Source organism: Hemiscyllium ocellatum, chromosome 33, assembly GCF_020745735.1.
Source record: "Hemiscyllium ocellatum isolate sHemOce1 chromosome 33, sHemOce1.pat.X.cur, whole genome shotgun sequence".
Classification (NCBI taxonomy): Eukaryota; Metazoa; Chordata; class Chondrichthyes; order Orectolobiformes; family Hemiscylliidae; genus Hemiscyllium; species Hemiscyllium ocellatum.
In genome coordinates this window covers 12,734,159-12,752,441 of record NC_083433.1, presented here as the reverse complement: position 1 = coordinate 12,752,441, position 18,283 = coordinate 12,734,159, and the positions used below count along the sequence as shown (strand labels likewise).

General features: G+C 45.1%; 1 protein-coding gene and 1 pseudogene across 1 annotated transcript; both read left to right on the top strand.

Annotated features, from left to right (window-relative positions):
* The first annotated feature begins 2,374 nt into the window (after positions 1 to 2,374).
* Positions 2,375 to 7,333, top strand: LOC132831433 (ferritin, heavy subunit-like; annotated as a pseudogene).
* A 4,135-nt stretch (positions 7,334 to 11,468) lies between these two features.
* LOC132831396 (ferritin, middle subunit-like) lies at positions 11,469 to 16,607 on the top strand. Its single transcript, XM_060849518.1, has 4 exons — positions 11,469 to 11,570; positions 14,825 to 14,971; positions 15,658 to 15,783; positions 16,452 to 16,607. The coding sequence occupies exons 1-4, from the start codon at positions 11,469 to 11,471 to the stop codon at positions 16,605 to 16,607; spliced, it is 531 nt and encodes a 176-aa protein (XP_060705501.1).
* Positions 16,608 to 18,283: the final 1,676 nt, after the last annotated feature.

Sequence of the window (18,283 nt, the reverse complement as noted above, 5' to 3'; positions counted from 1 at the left end):
ATGTTTGGGGTTTCAGGGATCGTGGGTTAAGGGAGGGGGCTGTCCTGGTGATTGTTGGAGTGAATTTTGTAGTGAGCATACACTGCGGCCTTCAGGGAGGATTTAGGTCCTTAACATATTTATTCCACAACGTAAAACCTTTTATTGTAAACAATCAAGTCATGCTGACAGATCCCTAAAGAGCAGGCTGAGGCCATTCAGCCCATTGAGTCTGCACCAGTTATCTGAACAGCATCCTGTTCAGACCCACCCAATCCTCTGAACACTGCATTTCCCATGGACGATTCACTGATCCTGCACATCTTTGGACTGTGGAAGGAAACTGGAGCACTCATAGGAAACTCACACAGACACAGGGAGAGCATGCACACTCTATACACGAACACTCACCCGCAGCTGGAATCAAACCCAGGTCCCTGGCGCTGTGAGGCAGCAGTGCTAACCACTGAGCCACCACACCATCCTAAAGAAACATGCTGTTGCAAACCAGTAGAGTATTAGAGTCATACATCACAGAAGCAGACCCTTTGGTCTAACCTGTCCATGCCGACCAGCTTTCCAAAACTGTACCAGTTGCCCTTGCCTGCATTTGGCCCATGTCCCTCTAAAACCTTCCCATTCATGTATCCATTCAAATTTCTTTTAAATGTTATAATTGTACCCGCCTCCACCACTTCCTCTGGCAGCTCGTTCCATGTACACAGCACACTCTCTCTGTAAGGGTTGCCCCTCACATCCCTATTTTTAATCTTTCTCCTCTCACCTTAAGCCTATGCCCCTCTAGTGTTGTACCCCCCCACCCTGTCACAGGGTGATTTTTATTGTTCAATCTTCAGTGTGCCAATCAGAAGGCTCCGTTTCGTGCCCAGCCGCAGTTACCCTTCAGGAGGTGGTGATGAGCTGGTTATTACAGCCCACCTGGTGTGGGAGAGACCAGATGCTGCTGCTGCTGCTGAGGGGGGGGCTTCTGGGACTTGGATTCAGAAACAGTGATATTGTTCCAACTCAGGATGGCGAGAGATTTCGCTGGGGCTCCGTCAGTGTTCTTGGGGCTGTATTCAGCCAGAAAATTGGAAAGTATCCCACCACTTTTCCTAACTTTGGTCTTGTAGATGGTGGAGACGCTTTGGAAAGTCAGGAGTTGAGAAATTCACAACAGAATTCCCAGCATCTGACTTACTCTCATCGCCATGAATATTTATCAGGGTTGACTTCTGACCGTGGTTCCATGTATAATACTCAAACGTGTAACTCAATCTGACAAGTAATTGCTAAGACTGTAACCTAATATTTGAATCAGATACTGGGTCAAAGTAACTTGCTTCCACCAATCCATCCATCAAGGCTGTGATCATACCCTAACATTGAGTGGGGACCTTCAATCCCCAAACTCTCACAGCTCACCATTCCACTGGAGGCTGCTCGGTTCAACACATTCAACTTTAGGTTGAGATACTTTCATGTCCATAAAGATGTGCGTATGGACCACATCGGGTTGGGAGGCCAGTTTCTGAGCTGTACGTTCGACAGAATACAATGTAAACACAACCAGAATCTCTCCACTTGGAAACATCCTTGAGTTGAGGGCCAGTTCGTCTTGAAACAATTAAAAACTGAACATGGAGTTGAAAAGTTGATCATGCAGTATGTTTCCAACAACAATTGAAACATGGAGGCCTGAGGCCTACTACATGGCTGACACACTCAGCGCATTTAGTGTTTTGGTTTTAAACTGGGCTTCCTGAGACCTAAGGTCAAAGAGATCACAGCAGATTCAGAATGGATCCACAAAGTACATCAGTTACCTGCACTAGATGACCCAAAAGCACTGTATTTCTGTCACAGTCAATCAATAGGCAAATGTTTAATGTCAACAACATCTAGCCATTTTTCAATGGACTTCCAACATTGTCATTCAAAAGGTAGGAAGACAAATCCCTCAGCGTAACAAACTGACAAAATTCTGCAAATCATTTTCAGCATGTCTTAATACACAAGCTCAAATACAATAGTGAAGTTTCAGAGTATGTTTTAATCTCATTTTCAGGTAGATATACTGAGAGAATTTGCACTTGTATAAGAGGTCAATCACTAATTTCATCATCGAACAGTTGTCAATTCTAATTGGCTTCTGGATCCAATTCCCATTCTGCACTCAATGGACATGGTAGCTGATCGAATGATTAACAAGAGTGATTGGCCATCACTGATGATGTCATTTCCTGCTTAATAAAAATGAGGGTCTGCTGCTGGAGTATAAATAAAAGTCCAAAGGCTGTGATGATTTAGGTAGTGTTGGTGGTTAATTCTAAGTTTGTTGTTCTTGTTCTGTGATTTGTCTTGGGTGGGCAGGTAGTGCAATACTTGAGAGAAAATGGCTTCCCAGGTTTGTCAAAACTATCACCAGGATTGTGAAGCTGCTGTCAACAAGCAGATTAACCTGGAGCTCACTGCCTCCTATCTCTATCAGTCTTTGGTGAGTGTTGTCTCTATTTATAATTACTTGTATTATGTGAAGTAAAGTTTTTCCTTATTTCTAATTAACTTGATGCTCCTGTAGATTGACTTTTGTAGCTCTTACCAGTTTCACGCTTCAAGGTAAATGTGTTGCAGCACCAATGGGGGATGATACTGATGTGCAATAATGTATGCAAGGTGAAGTGTTCTTGGTTAGTGTATAACTCCCTGATAGGCAGGAACTGTCACTTCCCTTGGGTTGTCTAAACAGCATAATTTAAAAGAATAGCTTAGAAACCATTTAGGCTAACCATATGGAGGTGTCCATTGACCAGTTGCCTTTCTGCTGCTTTGATATATTCTAGTATATCTGGCTTATTTTCTGCTAATGCTAAATAAGTATCATACTATTTTTGATACTGTAAGAGGGAGTGATGGCAGTGTTTATCAAAGATATTTGGCTTATCTGAGCAGAGGTATTTATTGTCAGGCTGTGACTGGCCTGCACTTTTAAATAGGCTCCAGTTGAGGCCTATCTGGCTTTCTGTATTATCCACTTTGTGTGGGTGGTCAGGTAGCCACTTGTTGTCCATCCCTTCACCTGGAGGAAGAGTCAATTTGCTGGAGTAGTCTGAAATTTGACTCTATGACTGAAACAATTGAGACCTTCAAATCAGGATGTTATGAGAATTAGTGGCCTTTTTTTGTTTGCAATAATTTGCCCATGTCCTTCTCAAGTGTTAGAATGTCCTATTTGGAAGGTGTTACGTGAGTGCTGCAGGGTACCTGGTAGATAATGGACACTGAAGGGAGGTGGAGAATGCAGTACCAATGGAGTGGGCTGTTTTATCCTGGATGGTGTCTGGATGTGTGTGTACCTACAAAATTCAAGCGGACATGTGGTGAATATTCATCACACTCTGGGCTCCTGTTTTTACAGTCCTCCCTCATGAGATGAGGATGAAATCCCTTGAGCTGTTTGATGGAGGTGGGAACAGCTTTCATTGGTGAACCAGTTAGCTTTTAATAAGGATGGATCACTCACTTCCACTCTGACCTGAGTCGTGTCCCTTCATAGTCCTCAACCAACTGTTAGGGACCAGTCTGGATCTGTCAAAACCACCAAGGTTGCCCAGACCCTAAACTTTCCTCATTATAAAGACAGTTGTACAGTGTATAATCCAGGGGTGATGCAGCTGGTCATATCATTCTGCTTTATATAAACAACTATCGACATACTATGGGAGAAGCACCAAAAGGAAACAACAGGAATTAAAGACAATCCAACTATTTGGAACCTAATGGACTCAATTGCAACATAACAAAGAAACTGTTCCCATATCCACAACAGCCTGAAAACACCCCTTTAGCAAATGGTAAATAAAAACTCCACTTGCTGGCAGGAGAGTTTTCAGAGCATTCCAGTAAAAAGCATCTGTTGAAGCATGGAACTCTGTTTCAGAGTAACAGCTTCTCTGCTACCAGCAGTTTTTGCCTGTTAACACAAACCAAGATTGGAGAATAACTGAACTAGCCACTCCCCAGCCATTGTGTGATGAAGCTATTTCCAGACATGGCAGCACCTCTGCCTTTATGACCCATCTTGAGGGAGGCAAAACCAAGGATGAAACAAGCTGCTTGAAGGAGTAGCCTTAACATAACCATGCTCACAAGGGAATGTTCAATGTTTGTCAAATATGGGTGTAAATCTAATGGTTGGAACTGCTCAAGTCAAACCAAGCATAGTGCTTTTCCATTTACCTGTAGATGGTGTCACCAGCTTGATGTAATGGTTAATCTGGGTCGCATGAGGCTTTCTCTGTATCGGGCTCCTCCCTGATCAAGTTACACTCTTTCTAATCACTCAGTTGCTTGCTTACAATTCTTCAAAGGCTCCTTGCACAGGCTTTCCTCAGCAAACCCTGGGTCACCTCCCCCTCATTCCCTTCCATCTGCTGATTATGAACACATTTGTACTGATCAAATGTATGGTACATCCAATCCCAATGATGTAAAGTTGCACAAAACTCTCTCCTGACTAAATTAGTGCCAGCAGTGTCCAACATCCACTTTTCCAGGTCAGCCCCAAAGGAACAATGTAGTGCCTTGCAGCAGCCTCATGGTTACTTTCTCATTGAATGGCAGAACAAGCTTGAGGGGCTGAATGGCCTCCTGTCCCTGTGTTCTGATATCAGTTTTGTATCTCCACGTCCTGGGGACTGGGTATTACCCTCTGGTTAATGTTGAATGGAGTAGACAGCACTTAGTACTCCAGTGGTTTTCCTTGTCATCCAACTGAACCCTCACCTTGTTAAAGGTTACAACTTCAGTTGGCTTCATAGCAGAATATTTGAAATCTACCATCCTAGACCTGGTCTGCACAGAAACAGACCCTCTAAGCCACACTTCCATGCCAGCCAGATGTCCTGCATTAATCTAATCCCATTTGGAACACATCACTCTAAATACCTCCCATCCATATGCCTTTGAAATGGGGTAACTGTACCAGCCTCCACTAATTCCTTTGGCAGCTCATTCTATACACTGCTTTCTAGGAAAAAGCTGCATCTTGGGTCCATTTATGTCCATCCCTCACATTAACCCTGTGCTGTCTAGCTTTGGACCCAATCCATCCCACCACAAATACATCCTGCATTCTAGTTTCCTTTTATTGAAGACTTTCAGTCAATGTCTATCTTCCAATTCTAATGGTGTTTCATGAGCAGAAACATGAATTCAGAGTTTCTCTCCTCTGATCTGTACCAGACCTGCTGAGCAACTCTCCAGCTGTATAATCCAAATTAAAACATGGCTGTTGCATGTCCCCAGGAGGAAGCTGGGGTTAAGAGCTGCTGGCTCACTGGACAACACTGGGATATTAAACCCTGGTTGAGAATGCAGAGAATTAATAACTGCTTGACTAGCCAGTCTGAGGGCTAAATTTGTCTCTATTTCTGACAACAAGAATTGGGCCCAGTGATGTGCTAATGGGATGGAAATGGTTCTCTTTCAGATGTTGTACTTTGACTGGGATGATGTTGCCCTGCACCATTTCTCCCAGTTCTTCAAAGCTCCTTCCCAGGAGAAACAGGAACATGCAGAGAAGCTGCTGAAATTCCAGAATCAGCGTGGAGGCAGAATCCTCCTCCAGGATGTGAAGGTGGGAATGTTGGGATGTGGCGAGATGGCTGCTCTTGTGATGTGGCTTCACTCCATCAGTAACAGGGTTTGCTCCACCTGAAGGTGGTGGGGAGGAAGTGAAGAGCTGTTGCTAGACTTTCCCACATGATCTCTTCCATCTCCCAGTCACTGCATAAAAACAGGCCCTGTGGTCTACCATATCTATGCTGACCAAACTATACTAATCCCATCTACCTGCACTTAGTCATTAGCCCACTGTGCCCTAGTATTTGTCCAGATGTTGCTGCAATGTCACTGGACTAGCAGCCTCCCCCACTCCCCAAGTGGTGCATTCCATATTTTTCTCTGAAGTTTCCTGAGATCCCACTAAAACCCTTCCTCCTCAAACCATCTTCTGGTCTTAAGGATGGTACTGGCACTGCAGTGTCTCAGTGCCAGGGACCCAGGTCCAATACCAGCCTCTGGGAACTGCTCAGTTTGCACATGGCACAAAGATGTGCAGGTCAATTTGGCCATGCTAGGTTGCCCAGTTTCTCTATTCCTGAGATGCTGCCTGGCCTGCTGTGCTTTGACCAGCAACACATTTGCAGCTGTGATCTCCAGCATCTGCAGACCTCATTTTTTACTCAGTTTCCAGGGATACACAGGTTACATTTTTCCCTAAACTGGATTACAGGGATGGGTTGGGTCAGTGGGACCCTCTAGAGGGTTGATGTGGACAAATGGGCTAAATGACCTGCTTCATCCCACTGTCGGGATTCTGATCCTTAACTGTCCTTTGTTTCAGAAGCCAGAGAGGGATGAGTGGGGTAGCGGTCTGCAGGCAATGCAGGTTGCCCTGGATCTGGAGAAGAATGTGAACCAGAGTTTGCTGGATCTATACCAACTTGCCACTGCCCAGACTGACCCTCATGTAAGCTTCACCACCCCCTCATTCTCATCACTGCCACACCCTCAGGGCAACACCTCACTGGTTGGTCTTTGTGGGTTTGAAATTCAATAATGCAACACTTGGGGAGATGTGATTTGGAGATGCTGGTGTCAAACTGGGGTGGACAAAGTTAAAACTAACACCACACCAGGTTATAGTCCAACAGGCTTTTTCAAAGCACTAGCTTCCAAACTAATACACTCCTTCCACCTGAAGGGGCAGTGCTTCTGCATGAATTTGGTGAACTATAACCTGGTGTTGTGATTTTTAACTTTGTCCAGATGTAACATTGTAACCACCCAGTGTGGATCTGGAATGATCCATGTTACAACTGCTCACAATAAGGTCAAGGAGGAACTTGGATTGTAATCTAGTGGGAATGCTGAAGTGATATTATCCACTGAATCCCCATTCAGGACCATTGCAGTGGAATGATCACCATACACCACAATACAACTCACTCATCTTAAATGGCAAGATGTGCCAGCTGAGTGGATAATATATTCACCAGTACAAAAGCTCTAGCTGTTTGCTGGATGTTTCAGGGTTGTCTAGAGCTAGTACTGCCCCATCTGTTTTGCAGTGGGGATTCTCCAAACTGTCTTGGATTGTGCTAATGTAATGAGCTGTAATATTCCTGTGTTCCAGCTGTGAGACTTCCTGGAGACCCACTATTTGGATGAGGAGGTTGAGATCATCAAGCGACTTGGGGACTACATCACCAACCTGAAGTGTCTGGGAGCTCCTGAGAATGGGCTGGGAGAGTACCTGTTTGACAGGCTCTCACTGGAGGATAGCAGTTAGTGGGACATGGGGGGGCTGTCTGCTTTTGTCTGAATGCATTACTGACTTCACTTGGACAATCTGGCTTCCCCCACCCAGGGAGAAGGAGTATGTTGGCAAGAATGTAATAGCTGTACCACCTGAAATGGAAATGAATAAAATCTTCTATTGATCTTGCTTTTTGTCCATCTGGACCACTGATCCTTCTCTCAAATTTGTTTGCTATGTGAGGTGCTTGATGTTAGTAATCATCCTGCAGCTTGGCTCAATCACTGGACTAAAACACCTCACCAAATGTCTCCTCTTCACTTACACCTCAGCTGACACTCCACACCCCACTGGACAGGAATAACTAGATGGAGTTGTTGTAACTAAAATTCAAGCTATCATGCCCCACACTTGAGGTTGGGTATTTCACAATCTGGAGGATAAAACTTTTTTTAATTCTTGGACAAAAAATGCATTATACTTTTTTTTTGGACCAATGCCTACAGTCTTAGGCAAACAGTGGGCAGGGAAGTTTCCATACCTCCCAAGACCAAACATCCATTTCCCTAGACACCCTAAATCTTTGATTCCAAGTTTGCTTCCAGATTTGCCCATCGACTGTTCACCTCCACGTCAATGTCTTCCTTTTCCTTTTGGAAAGGACTATGCAATTTCAAATCAAACGGCATGAGCTGGGTGCCTATATCTACTCACCTCTTACAGGTTTCTGCCTGAGGTCCATGACCATCTGGTTTCTATCCAGATGGTGGAATGATATGATCTGTTCATCTGGTATAGCTTCCCAATCGAACTCAACATGACCAGGATATTCTAAATGCTACTGTTTTCTTTCACCTTTGAGTTGGGCTTCAGACCAGGACCAGCAGGGGCCCTGTGATCTTCACCCCTTGCCTTGTTGCAGCCATTAGCAGTGGGGTATGTAGACTGGTTCATTTCTCTGTAGTCTGAGTCAAACATGCAGCTCCCAATGAGCACCTTGATTAAATACCCATTCTAGCACAACAAGGAATCAATCCACACCAGGGGGGAGTTTTTCCAGCAGTACCAATGTTATCCCACTGTATCTTTTCCCCCACTTTTGTGTACCTCCTTATCTGAAGATGCACCCCTAACATCACTCCAGCACTTTCAATAAACCTCAAGCCTGCCCACCTAGAGCTGGGATCATTCACTGCAAACCTTCCCTGCAGACACATTTTTGGGAATCAGCTAAAGAAATTCTCCTGAGCTGCATTGAATTCATACACATGCTCTCATCATCACCTACAGCTGAAATGGGCAGGATGACTGTGATCTGGGAATAACACAGCAATGCTTGAGGTTAGATGCTTCCATCTGATTTACTCTTGCTGCTAAAGTCAGCAGTCCAAGCTGATCCTAGCTTCCTCCCAGCTTCCCATGTGCTGAAGGATTCTCCTGCTGCAGTTTGATTTGACCCAGTGATGTTGAAGGAGCAGTGATTTCTCTCCAAGTTGGGGAGTGCTGTCCTTCTGAAAGGAAACCTGGAGCTGCTGACTCTCCTGTATAGCTGCTCCTTTATCTTTGGGGTTTCAGGGATCGTGGGTTAGGGAGGGGGCTGTCCTGGTGATTGTTTGAGTGAATTTTGTAATGAGCATACACTGCAGCCTTCAGGGAGGGTTTAGGTCCTTAACATATGCATTCCACAATGTAAAATCTTTTATTGTAAATAATCAGGTCATGCTGACAGACTCCCTACAGTGCAGGCTGAGGCCATTCAGCCCATTGAGTCTGCACCAATTATCTGAACAGCATCCTGTTCAGACCCACCCAATCCCCTTAACCCTACATTTCCCAAGGCCAATTCACTGATCCTGCACATCTTTGGACTGTGGAAGGAAACTGGAGCACTCCTAGGAAACCCACACAGACACATGGAGAGCATGCACACTCTATATACACACACACACACACACACACACACACACACACACACACACACACACACTCACCCGCGGCTGGAATCAAACCCAGGTCCTTGGCGCTGTGAGGTGGCAGTGCTAACCACTGAGCCACTACACCATCCTAACGAAACATGCTGTTGCACACCAGTAGTGACATAGAGTCAGACATCACAGAAGCAAACCCTTAGGTCCAACCTGTCCATGCCGATCAGATTTCCGAAACTGTACCAGTTGCCCTTTCCTGCATTTGGCCTATGTCCCTCTAAAACCTTCCCATTCAAGTATCCGTCCAAATGTCTTTTAAAGGTTATAATTGTACCCGCCTCCACCACTTCCTCTGGCACCATCACAGGGTGGTTTTTATTGGTGAATCCTCAGTATGCCAATCAGAAGATTCCGTTTCGTGCCCAGCCGCAGTTACCCTTCAGGAGGTGGTGATGAGCTGGTTATTACAGCCCACCTGGTGTGGGAGAGACCAGATGCTGCTGCTGCTGCTGAGGGGGGGCGTCTGGGACTTGGATTCAGAAACAGTGATATTGTTCCAATTCAGGATGGTGAGAGATTTCCCTGGGGCTCCGTCAGTGTTCTTAGGGATGTATTCAGCCAGAAAATTGGAAAATATCCCACCACTTTTCCTAACTTTGGTCTTGTAGATTTTGGAGAGGCTTTGGAAAGTCAGGAGTTGAGAAATTCACAACAGAATTCCCAGCATCTGACTTACTCTCATCGCCATGAATATTTATCAGGGTTGACTCTGACCGTGGTTCCATGTATAATACTCAAACTTGTAACTCAATCTGACAAGTAATGGCTAGACTGTAACCTGGTATTTGAATCAGATACTGGGTCAAAGTAACTTGCTTCCACCAATCCATCCGTCAAGGCTGTGATCATACCCTAACATTGAGTGGGCACCTTCAATCCCCAAACTCTCACAGCCCACCATTCCACTGGAGGCTGCTCAGTTCAACACATTCAACTTTAGGTTGAGATACTCTCATGTCCATATAGATGTGCGTATGGACCACATCGGGTTGGGAGACCACTTTCTGAGCTGTACGTTCGACAGAATACAATGTAAACAGAATCAGAATCTCTCCACTTGGAAACATCCTTGAGTTGAGGGCCAGTTCATCTTGAAACAATTAGAAACTGAACATGGAGTTGAAAAGTTGATCATGCAGTATGTTTCCAACAACAATTTAAACATGGAGGCCTGAGGCCTACTCCATGGCTAACACACTCAGCACATTTAGTGTTTTGGTTTTAAACTGGGCTTCCTGAGACCTAAGATCAAAGAGATCACAGCAGATTCAGAATGGATCCACAAAGTACATCAGTTGCCTGCAATAGGACCCAAAAGCACTGCATTTCTGTCACAGTCAAGCAATAGGCAAATGTTTACTGTCAACAAAATCTAGCCATTTTTCAATGGACTCTCAACACTGTCATTCAAAAGGTAGGAAGACAACCGTGTGCACGGTGGCACAGTGGTTAGCACTGCTGCCTCACAGCGCCTGAGACCCGGGTTCAGTTCCCGACTCAGGCGACTGACTGTGTGGAGTTTGCACGTTCTCCCTGTGTCTGCGTGGGTTTCCTCCGGATGCTCCGGTTTCCTCCCACAGTCCAAAGCTGTGCGGGTCAGGTGAATTGGCCATGCTAAATTGCCTGTAGTGTTAGGTAAGGGGTAAATGTAGGGGTATGGGTGGGTTGCGCTTCAGCGGGTCGGTGTGGACTTGTTGGGCCGAAGGGCCTGTTTCCACACTGTAAGTAATCTAATCTAATCTAATCTAAATCCCTCGGAGTAACAAACTGACAAAATTCTTCAAATCTGTTTTCAGCCTGTCTTAATACACAAGCTCAAATACGATAGTGAAGTTTCAGAGTATGTTTTAATCTCATTTTTAGGTAGATATACTTAGAGAATTTGCACTTGTGTCAGAGGTCAATCACTAATTTCATCATCCACCAGTTGTCAATTCTGTTTGGCTTCTGGATCCAATTCCCATTCTGCGCTGAATGGACATGGCAGCTGATCGATTGATTAACAAGAGTGATTGGCCATCACTGATGATGTCATTTCCTGCTTAATAAAATCAGGTCTGCTCCTCTAGTATAAATAAAAGTACAAAGGCTCTGATGATTTAGGTAGAATTGGTGGCAATTCTAAGTTTGTGGTTGGCCTTTGACTTGAGTGGGTAAGTAGTGCCATAATTTGTCACAAAATGACTTCCCAGGTTTGTCAAAACTATCACCAGGATTGTGAAGCTGCTGTCAACAAGCAGATTAACCTGGAGCTCACTGCCTCCTATCTCTATCAGTCTCTGGTGAGTGTTGTCTCTATTTATAATTGTTTCTATTATGTGAAGTAAACTCTTTATTTCTAACTAACTTGATGATCTTGTAGCCTGACTCTTGTAGCTCTTGCCTATTTCACAATTCAAGATAAATGTGGTGTTACAACAACAATCAGTTGTGATGCTGCTATGCAATAATGTATGCTCCTGTTCATGTTCAGTGATGTTTCTGGGGTGCAGTGTCCTTAGTTAATGTACAACTCCCTGATATGGCTGTCATAGGCAGTAACTGCCACTTCCCTAGGGATGTTAAAACAGCATATTTCACAGGAACAGCTTAACCATTTTGTGGGTGGCATGGTGGCACAGTGGTTAGTGCTGCTGCCTCACAGTTCAATTCCCACCTCTGGCAACTGTCTGTGTGGAGTTTGCATATTCTCCCCACTTCTGTGTGGGTTTCCTCTGGGTGCTCTGGTTTCCTCCCACAGTCCAAAGACCTGCAGGTTAGGTGAATTGGCTGTGCTAACCTAACTGTAGTGTTAGGTGAAGAGGTAAAATGGGTCTGGGTGGGTTGCTCTTCAGATGGTTGGTGTGGACTTGTTGGGCTGAAGGGCCTGTTTCCACACTGTAAGTAATGGAATGGAGGTATCCATTGACCAGTTGCCTTTCTGCTGCTTTAATGTATTCTGGTATGTTTGGTTTATTTACTGCTAATGCTAAATAAGCATCATACTTTTTTGATACTGTAAGAGGGAGTGATGGCAGTGTTTATCAATGATACTTGGCTTATCTGAGCAGAGGTATTTATTGTCAGGCTGAGACTGGCCTGCACTTAAGTAGCTCCAGTTGGTCTATTTATCCTTCTGTATTATCCACTTGTGTGGGTGGTCAGGTAGCCACTCGTCCATCCCTTCACCTGGAGGAAGAGTTGACTTGACCCAATGACTGAAGAAATGGAGACCATCAAATCAGGATGGTATGAGAATTACAATGGCCTTTTTTTTTCCCAGTAATGATTTGTCCCTTGCCCTTAAGTGTTAGAATGTCCTATTTGGAATGTGTTACGTGAGTGCTGCAGGGTACCTGGTAGATAATGGACACTGAAGGGAGGTGGAGAATGCAGTACCAATGGAGTGGGCTGTTTTATCCTGGATAGTGTCTGGATGTGTGTGTACCTACAAAATTTCAAGCAGACATGTGGTGAATATTCATCACACTCTGGGCTCCTCTGTTTTTACAGTCCTCTCTCATGAGATGAGGATGAAATCCCTTGAGCTGTTTGATGGAGGTGGGAACAGCTTTCATTGGTGAACCAGTTAGCTTTTAATAAGGATGGATCACTCACTTCCACTCTGACCAGAGTCGTGTCCCTTCATAGTCCTCAACCAACTGTTAGGGGCCAGTCTGGATCTGTCAAAACCACCAAGGTTGCCCAGACCCTAACCTTTGCTCATTATAAAGACAGTTGTACAGTGTATAAGCCAGGGGTGATGCAGCTGGTCAAACCATTCTGCTTTAGATAAACAACTATCGACATACTATGGGAGAAGCACCAAAAGGAAGCAGGGATTTCAGGCAGTCCAACTACTTGGAATCCAATGGACTCAATTGCAACATAACATTCCCATACCCACAACAGCTCATAAACACCCCCTTTAGCAAATGGTAAATACAAACTCCACTTGCTGGCAGGAGAGTTTTCAGGGCATACAAGTAAGAAACATCTGTTGAAGCATGGAACTTAGTTTCAGAGGAACAGCTTCTCTGCTCCCAGCAGCTTCTGCCTGTTAACACAAACCAAGATTGGAGAATAACTGAACTGGCCACTCCCCTGCCATTGTGTGATGAAGCTATTTCCAGACATGGCAGCACCTCTGCCTTTATGACCCATCTTGAGGGGGGCACAAACCAAGGATGAAACCAGCTGCTTGAAGAAGTAGCATTAACAGCACCATCATGCTCACAAGGGAATGTTCAATGTTTGTATCAAATATGGGTGTAAATCTAATGGCTTGAACTGCTCAAGTCAAACCAAGCATAGTGCTCTTCCATTTACCTGTAGATGGTGTCATCAGCTTGGTGTAATGGTTAATCAGTCGCATGAGGTTTTCCCTGTATTGGGCTCTTCCCTGATCAAGTTACACTTTTCTAATCACTCAGTTGCTTGCTTACAACTAAAAGGCTCCTTGTACAGGCTTTCCTCAGCAAACCCTGGATCCCCTTCCCACTCATTCCCTTCCATACTCTGATATGAACACATTGTACCATACATTTGATCAGTACAAGACAATCCCAATGATGTATCAGCTACACAAATCTCTCTCTGGCCATGTCCAAAATCCATTGTTCCTTTGGGGCTGAACTGGAAAAATGTAGTGCCTTGCAGCAGCCTCATGGTTACTTTCTCATTGAATGACAGAACAAGCTTGAGGGGCTGAATGGCCTCCTGTCCCTGTGTTCTGATATCAGTTTTGTATCTCCATGACCCTGGTGACTGGGTATTACCCTCTAGTTAATGTTGACTGGAGTAGACTGCACTTAGTACTCCAGTGGTTTTCCTTGTCATCCAACTGAACCCTCCCCTTGTTACAGGTTACAACTTCAGTTGGTTTCATGCAGAATATTTGGCATCTACCATCCTAGACCTGGTCTGCACAGAAACAGACCCTCTAAGCCACACTTCCATGCCAGCCAGATATCCTGCATTAATCTAGTCCCATTTGGAACACATCACTCTAAATACCTCCCATTCATATACCCATCCAGATGCCTTTGAAATGGGGTAACTGTACCAGCCTCCACTAATTCCTTTGGCAGCTCATTCATACACCACCTTCTGGAAAAAGCTGCCTCTTGGGTCCATTGATGTCCATCCCTCATGTTAACCCAGTGCTGTCTAGCCCTGGACCCAATCCATCCCACCACAAGTACATCCTGCTCACTCAGTTCCTTGACTGAAACTCTTCAATAATTGTCTATCTTCCAATTCTAATGGTGTTAATGAGCAGAAACATGAATTCAGTGTTTCTCTCCTCTGATCTGTACCAGACCTGCTGAGCAACTCTCCAGCTGTTTAATCCAAATTAAAACATGGATGTTGCATGTCCCCACAGGCAGCTAGGGTTAAGAGCTGTTGGCTCACTGGGCAACACTGGGATATTAAACCCTGGTTGAGAATGCAGAGGATTAATAACTGCTTGACTAGCCAGTCTGAGGGCTAAATTTGTCTCTATTTCTGACAACTAGAATTGGGGCCCAGTGATGTGTAAATGGTTCTCTTTCAGATGTCGTACTTTGACCGGGATGATGTTGCCCTGCACCATTTCTCCCAGTTCTTCAAAGCTCTCTCCCAGGAGAAGCAGGAACATGCAGAGAAGCTGCTGAAATTCCAGAATCGGCGTGGAGGCAGAGTCCTCCTCCAGGATGTGAAGGTGGGAATGTTGGGATGTGGAGAGATGGCTACTCTTGTGATGTGGCTTCACTCCATCAGTAACAAGGTTAGCTCATCCTGAAAGGTGTAGGGAGGAAGTGAAGAGCTGTTGCTGGACTTTCCCATCTGATCTCTTCCATCTCCCAGTCACTGCATAGAAACAGGCCCTTTGGTCTACCATTATCTATGCTGACCAAACTACACTAATCCCATCTACCTGCACTTAGTCATTAGCCTGCTGTGCCCTAGTATTTGTCCAGATGTTGCTGCAATTTCACTGGACTAGCAGCCTCCCCCACTCTCCTCAGGTGGTGCATTCCATATTTTTCTCTGAAGTTTCCTGAGATCCCACTAAACCCCTTCCTCCTCAAACCATCTTCTGGACTTGAGGATGGTACTGGCACTGCAGTGTCTGTGCCAGGGACCCAGGTCCAATTCCAGCCTTTGGGAACTGCTCAGTTTGCACATGGCACAAAGATGTGCAGGTCAGTTTGGCCATGCTAGGTTGCCCAGTTTCCAGGGATACACAGGTTACATTTTTTTCCCTTAAACAGGATTACAGGGATGGGTTGGGTCAGTGGGATCCTCTGGAGGGTTGATGTGGACAAATGGGCTAAATGACCTGCTTCATCCCACTGTAGGGATTCTGATTCTGATCCTTAACTGTCCTTTGTTTCCATGTTTCAGAAGCCAGAGAGGGATGAGTGGGGTAACAGTCTGCAGGCAATGCAGGTTGCCCTGGATCTGGAGAAGAATGTGAACCAGAGTTTGCTGGATCTACACCAACTCGCCACTGCCCAGACTGACCCTCATGTAAGCTTCACCACCTTCTCATTCTCATCACTGCCACACCCTCAGGGCAACACCTCACTGGTTGGTCTTTGTGGGTTTGAAATTCAGTAATGCAACATTTGGGGGGGATGTGATTTGGAGATGCCAGTGTCAAACTGGGGTGGACAAAGTTAAAACTAACACCACACCAGGTTATAGTCCAACAGGCTTTTTCAAAGCTCTAGCTTCCAAACTAATACTCCACAACCACCTGAAGGAGCAGTGCTTCTACATAAATTTGGTGGACTATAACCTGGTGTTGTGATTTTTAACTTTGTCCAGATATAACATTGTAACCACCCAGTGTGGATCTGGAATGATGCATGTTACAACTGCTCAGCAATAAGGTCAAGGAGGAACTTGGATTGTAATCTGGTGGGAGTGCTGAAGTGATATTATCCACTGAATCCCTATTCAGGACCATTGCAGTGGAATGATCACCATACACCACAATACAACTCACTCCACTTAAATGGCAAGATGTGCCAGCTGAGAGGATAATATATTCACCAGTACAAAAGCTCTAGCTGTTTGCTGGATGTTTCAGGTTTGTCTAGAGCTAGTACTGCCCCATCTGTTTTGCAGTGGGAATTCTCCAAACTGTCTTGGATTGTGCTAATGTAATGAGCTGTAATATTCCTGTGTTCCAGCTGTGTGACTTCCTGGAGACCCACTATTTGGATGAGGAGGTTGAGATCATCAAGCGACTTGGGGACTACATCACCAACCTGAAGCGTCTGGGAGCTCCTGAGAATGGGCTGGGAGAGTACCTGTTTGACAGGCTCTCACTGGAGGACAGCAGTTAGTGGGGCCTGGGGGACTGTCTGCTCTTTGTCTGAATGCATTACTGACTTCACTTGGACAATCTGGCTTCCCCCACCCAGGGAGAAGGAGCATGTTGGCAAGAATGTAATGGCTGTACCACCTGAATGGAAATGAATAAAATCTTGTATTGATCTTGCTTATTGTCCATCATTCAGTCCACTGGTACTTCACTTGAATTTGTTTGCATCTCTGGAGAGCTTGACAAACACTTTGCAATTTGGTTCCTCACTGGACTAATCACCACACTAAATGTCTCCTCTTCTCTCTTCCCATACCCCATTGGACAGGATAACTAGATGGGAGTTCTGCAAAATGACTAAAACTCAAGTTTCCCCTGACCAAGACTTGAATGAGGTTCTGGATAGCAGTCTGTGGCGTCAAACCTTTCTTTTGTCCAAGAATTATACTTTCCTGGACTTGATGGGTACAATTGTAGCCATGAACACTTGTACAAGGAAGTTTCCATACCACCTCAGAAGATCAAGTCCAGGCATCCATTTCCATAGCCATCCCACATCTTTAATTCCACGTTCACTTCCAGATTTGCCCATCACATGTTAACCTTGACATCAATGTCTTTATTCACTTTGGCAGTACTCCATAAACAACTACATGATCTGGTTGACCGGATCTGTTCATCTCTTCCTGTAGGCCTTGGATAGGGTCCATCAGGCTGGATGGAGGAACCAGCTTAGCTGTTCATGATATGATCTCAACTTGTCTGATCCAGATGCCCACTGGAGCTCTGACATGATCAGGATATTCTAAATATTGTGGTTTTACTTCCCTCTCCTTTTAGCCTCAGGAGCCAGTTGGGATTCAGACCAGAACCAGCACAGGGGCCTGTGATCTTCACCTCTTGCTACAGCCATTAGCAGTCGGGCACAATGACCAGTCCATTTCTCCATAGTCTGAGTCAAACATGTAGCTCCTGATAGGAAACTTTAATTTAAATACCTATTCCATTTCTGCCAGGAGTCAATCCAGAGTAGGGGAGATGTTTCTCTGAAGTAGTAATGTTGTCCCACTGTTCCTCCCTATCTGAGGTCTTACTCCTAACACCACTACTGCCCTTTCAATAAACTTCAAGTCTGCTAGCTCAGAGCTGGGATAATTCACTGCAAACATTCCCAGCAGATGCATTCCAGGGAGTCGGCTCAAGGCACTCTCCTGAGCTGTATTGAATTAATACGCATGCTCTCATCGTCACCCACTGCTGAAATGAGCAGGATGACAGTGATCTGGGATTAACAGCAATGCTTGAGGTTAGATGCTTCCATCTGATTTATTCTTGCTGCTTAAGTCAGCAGTTTGCAATCTTAGCTTCCCATAGGGTGGAGGGTTCTCCTGATGCAGTTTGATTTGACCCAGTGATGTTGAAGGAGCAGTGATTTCTCTCCAAGTTGGGGAGTGCTGTCCTTCTGAAAGGAAACCTGGAGATGCTGACTCTCCTGTACAACTGCTCCTTTATCTTTGGGGTTTCAGGGATCGTGGGTTAGGGAGGGGACTCTCCTGGTGATAGTTTTGAGTGAATTTTGCAGTGAGCATACACTGCAGCCTTTAGGGAGGTGTTCCACAACATAACACCTTTTATCGTAAACAATCAAGTTATGCCGACAGACTCCCTCTGAGACTGTTCAACCCATTGAGTCTGCAC